The sequence below is a fragment of the Calidris pugnax genome, unplaced genomic scaffold (genome assembly GCF_001431845.1).
Source record: "Calidris pugnax isolate Ruff unplaced genomic scaffold, ASM143184v1 scaffold580, whole genome shotgun sequence".
NCBI lineage: Eukaryota > Metazoa > Chordata > Aves > Charadriiformes > Scolopacidae > Calidris > Calidris pugnax.
The window spans coordinates 107,916-112,982 of record NW_015091325.1 but is presented as its reverse complement, the minus strand read 5'-3'; the positions used below and the strand labels follow the sequence as shown (position 1 = coordinate 112,982).

The following is a 5,067-nucleotide window of genomic DNA, read 5'->3' as shown; positions in this document are numbered from 1 at the left end:
ACCTCAGGGCACCTCAGGGCACCTCAGGGGGCCCATCCCCGTTGGGACAAGACGTTGAGTGGCCATCCCTGTGGCATCAGGGCACTTTGGAGGGGCCAGGTGGCATCCAGGTGCCTTGAGGGGGCCATCACCATGGCATCCTGGCACCCAAGGGGGCCCTGTTCCTGTGGTGACAGGACATCACTGGGTGGCCATCACTATGGCATCCAGGCACATTGAGGGGGTGACCATCCCCATGACCTCAGGGGGCCCATCTCCCTTGCAGCAGGACACTGAGTGGCCATCCCTGTGGCATCAGGGCACTTTGGAGGGGCCAGGTGGCATCCAGGTGCCTTGAGGGGACCCTCCCCGTGGCATCCTGGCACCCAAGGGGACCCTGTTCCTGTGGTGACAGGACAACACTGGGTGGCCATCACCCATCAGGGCACGTTGAGGGGGCGACCATCCCCATGACCTCAGGGCACCCCAGGGTGCCCATCCCCCTTGGGACAGGATGCTGAGTGGCCATCCCTGTGGCATCAGGGCACTTTGGAGGGGCCAGGTGGCATCCAGGTGCCTTGAGGGGGCCCTCTCCATGGCATCCTGGCACCCAAGGGGGCCCCATCCCTGCACCATCAAGGCATCTCGGGGTGCCTATCCCCGCGGCACCACGGTGCCCCACAGTGCCCATCCCCGTGGCTTCAGGGCACCTCAGGGTGCTCGTCCCCTGGCTGTCTTTGGGTGCCCATCCCCTTGGTATCTGGGCACCCCCGTGCCCGCTCGCCCAGTGCCACCCCCCGCCCCTCTGCAGCACAGGGACACGCGCCGTGCCAGAGCTGTGGGTTTATTTGCCCGATGCCACACGGGGAGGTCGCCGTCACCAACGCTCAGTTCTGGCTCATGATCTGGGGGGGGAGAAGTTGCTCAGGGTGGGGGGCAGCACCCCCACGGCACCCAGCACCCCGGTACCCCAGTGCCCTGGCATCGTGGCACCCCAACACCCTGTAACCTGGTACCCCAACACCCTGGCATCATGGCACCACAACACCCTGCCACCCCAGCACCCTGGTACCCCAACACCCTGTACCCTGGTACCCCAACACCCTGGCATCATGGACCCCAACACCCTGACACCCCAACATCCTGTACCCTGGCACCCCAGCACCTTGGTACCCCAACACCCTGGCATCGTGGCATCCCAACACCCTGGCACCCCAGCACCCTGGTACCCCAACACCCTGGCATCATGACACCCCGACACCCTGCCACCCCAGCACCCTGGAATCCCAGCACCCTGGCACTACCCTGGTACCCCAACACCCTGGCATCATGACACCCCGACACCCTGCCACCCCAGCACCCTGGAATCCCAGCACCCTGGCACTCAGTACCCTGCTGTCTTGGCATGCCAGGCACCCTGAAACCAGGTCCCCCTGACACCCCATCGCCCTGACACCTTGGCACCCCAACACCCTGGCACCCCAGCACCCTGGCACCCCAACACCCTGGCACCCTGGGCACCCCGACACCCTGGCACCCCAGCACCCTGGCACTCTGGCACCATGGCACCCAGTACCCTGCTGTCTTGGCATGCCAGGCACCCTGAAACCATGTCCCCCTGATACCCCAGCAGCCTGGCAACCTGGCACCCCAACACCCTGGCACCCCAACACCCTAGCACCCCAGTTCCCTGGTACCCTGACACCCCAGTTCCCTGGCACCCAGTACCCTGCTGTCTTGGCATGCCAGGCACCCTGAAACCATGTCCCCCTGATACCCCAGCAGCCTGGCAACCTGGCACCCCAACACCCTGGCACCCCAACACCCTAGCACCCCAGTTCCCTGGGACCCTGACACCCCAGTTCCCTGGCACCCTAACACCCTGGCACCCCAGCACCCTGGCACCCAGTACCCTGCTGTCTTGGCATGCCAGGCACCCTGAAACCATGTCTCCCTGACACCCCAACACCCTGGCACCCTGACACCCCAGCACTCTCACCCCAGTTCCCTGGCCCCCTGGGCCCCCTGACGCCCTGGCACCCCCGCACCCTGGCACCCTGACACCCTGGCACCCCAGTTCCCTGGCACCCAGTACCCTGCTGTCTTGGCATGCCAGGCACCCTGAAACCATGTCCCCCTGATACCCCAGCAGCCTGGCAACCTGGCACCCCAACACCCTGGCACCCCAACACCCTAGCACCCCAGTTCCCTGGTACCCTGACACCCCAGTTCCCTGGCACCCCAACACCCTGGCACCCCAGCACCCTGGCACCCAGTACCCTGCTGTCTTGACACGTCAGGCACCCTGAAACCAGGTCCCCCTGACACCCCAGCACCCTGGCACCCTGACACCCCAGCACCCTGGCACCCTGGCACCCCTGTTCCCTGGCACCCTGGGCACCCCGACACCCTGGCACCCCAGCACCCTGGCATCCCAGCACCATGGCACCCAGTACCCTGCTGTCTTGGCATGCCAGGCACCCTGAAACCAGGTCCCCCTGACACCCCAGCACCCTGGCACCCTGACACCCTGGCACCCCAGCACCCTGGCACCCTGACACCCTGGCACCCCAGCACCCTGGCACCCTGACACCCTGGCACCCCAGCACCCTGGCACCCTGACACCCTGGCACCCCAGCACCCTGGCACCCTGACACCCTGGCACCCCAGCACCCTGGCACCCTGACACCCTGGCACCCCAGCACCCTGGCACCCTGACACCCTGGCACCCCAGCACCCTGGCACCCTGACACCCTGGCACCCCAGCACCCTGGCACCCTGACACCCTGGCACCCCAGCACCCTGGCACCCTGACACCCTGGCACCCCAGCACCCTGGCACCCTGACACCCTGGCACCCCAGCACCCTGGCACCCTGACACCCTGGCACCCCAGCACCCTGGCACCCTGACACCCTGGCACCCCAGCACCCTGGCACCCTGGCACCCCCGCCCCCTGGCACCCTGGGCCCCCCAACACCCTGGCACCCCGACACCCTAGCACCCCAGTTCCCTGGCACCCTGGGCACCCCAACACCCTGGCACCCCAGCACTCTGGCACCATGGCACCCAGTACCTGGCTGTCTTGGCATGCCAGGCACCCTGAAACCAGGTCCCCCTGACACCCCGACACCCTGGCACCCTGACACCCCAGCACTCTGACACCCTGGCACCCCGACACCCTGGCACCCCGGCACCCTGGCACCCAGTACCCTGCTGTCTTGGCATGCCAGGCACCCTGAAACCAGGTCCCCCTGATACCCCAGCACCCTGGCACCCTGACACCCCATTGTCCTGACACCTTGGCACCCCGTTGCCCTGGCACCCCATCACCCCCGCCCCCACCTCTGCAATCCAGTCCTCGAAGGCGGAGACGCGGGTGAAGACGGTGGGTTTCCGGGGCGCGTTGCAGCCCAGCCCCGAGACGAAGCTGGCGATGCCGTGCACCTCCCAGGTCCCGTCGGCCGTCTGGCAGTTCAGGGGACCCCCCGAGTCGCCCTGGGGTACGGGATGGGGTGGGGGGGGTCAGCGCCGGGGCGGGGGTCCCGGTGTGTCCCCCCCGTCCCCGGGTGGCCCCGCTGGGCCGTGGCACTCACGTTGCAGCCGGCCTTCTCGGCGCCGCCGGCGCAGATCATGGTGCGGCGGATGGAGAGGCTGCCCCACCAGTCGGGCTGGGTGCAGCGCTCAAAGGACACCACGGGCATCAGCGCCTGCTGCAGACGCTCCGGCAGCGGCCCCCCCGCTGCCAAACGGGTGTTAGGGGAGCCGGGGGGGGGCCATGCCTGCCCTCACCATCCATGGCCAGCCAGCTGTCCATCCATCCATCCATCCATCCATCCATCCATCCATCCATCCATCCATCCATCCATCCATCCCTTCGTTCCCACATCCTTCAAGCCCTCCAGCCCTCCATCCTTCCTTCCATCCCACCACCCATTCATCCCTCCATTCTCTCCTCCAACCTTCCTTCCTTCCCTCCTTCCATCCATCCATCCCCCATCCATCTCTCCCTCCATCCCTCCAACCATCCCCCCATCCATCTCCCCATCTCCCCAACCGTCTCCCCATCTGTCTCCCCATCTCCCCAACCATCTCCCCATCCATCCCTCCAACCATCTCCCCATCCATCTCCCCATCCCTCCAACCATCTCCCCATCCCTCCAACCATCTCCCCATCCATGTCCCCTCTCCCCAACCATCTCCCCATCCCCATCTCCCCATCCATCTCCCCATCTCCTCAACCACCTCCCCAACCATCTCCCCATCCCTCCAACCATCTCCCCAACCATGTCCCCATCTCTCCAACCATCTCCCAACCATCCTCCTTCCTTCCATCCCACCACCCATTCATTTCTCCATTCTCTCCTCCAACCTTCCTTCCTTCCCTCCTTCCATCCATCCATCCCCCATCCATCTCTCCCTCCATCCCTCCAACCATCCCCCCATCCATCTCCCCATCTCCCCAACAATCTCCCCATCCATCCCTCCAACCATCTCCCCAACCGTGTCCCCTCTCCCTATCCATCTCCCTTCTCCCCAACCATCTCCCCATCCATCCCTCCAGCCATCTCCCCATTTATCTCCCCATCCATCCCTCCAACCATCTCCCCATCCATCTCCCCATCCCTCCCTCCCTCCCTGCCCCCGTGTCCCCCCCTGGACGCACTGGAGAGCCGTCCCCAGCCGCTCAGGTAGCAGGGGTACCCATCGGGCAGGACGGTGTCCGGGGGTGGCAGCCGTCCCTCCTGCACCTGGGTGTTGAGCACGGCCGGGCGCTGCAGCTTCATCAGGGCGATGTCGTTGCTGTCACGCAGGGACACGTGTCACGGGGGGGAGGGGGCTGGTGGGGACAACGTCCCCAACCTCCCCCCAGGGACCCCGCTCACCCGCAGGCCGCGCAGGAGCTCATCCATTTGGGGTGGACGAAGATGTCGCTGGAGGCCACGGGGATGCGCTGCTCAGGACCCTCCTCAGAGCCCATGTCGAACTCGCCCAGCACCACCTGGTAGGTCCGTGTGGAGCTGCCCGGGGACATCAGGGGGACATCAGGGGACATTGGGGACAGCGCAGACCTCCTGCACCCCTCCCTG

The 5,067-nt window shown here is 66.4% G+C and overlaps 1 protein-coding gene across 1 annotated transcript in view; it reads right to left on the bottom strand.

The window, feature by feature from the left end:
* The window catches only part of LOC106899229 (chymotrypsin-like elastase family member 3B), a 14,276-nt gene extending 9,282 nt beyond the window's left edge, over positions 1-4,994 (bottom strand). Inside the window, exons 1-4 of the mRNA XM_014960969.1 lie at positions 4,864-4,994; positions 4,644-4,780; positions 3,574-3,719; positions 3,323-3,475 (exon numbers count right to left, since the gene is read on the bottom strand). Of these exons, the coding sequence (XP_014816455.1) occupies positions 3,323-3,475; positions 3,574-3,719; positions 4,644-4,780; positions 4,864-4,958 (531 nt within the window). The 5' untranslated portion in view covers positions 4,959-4,994. The remainder of the gene's footprint in view (positions 1-3,322; positions 3,476-3,573; positions 3,720-4,643; positions 4,781-4,863) is intronic.
* Between the last annotated feature and the right edge of the window lie 73 nt (positions 4,995-5,067).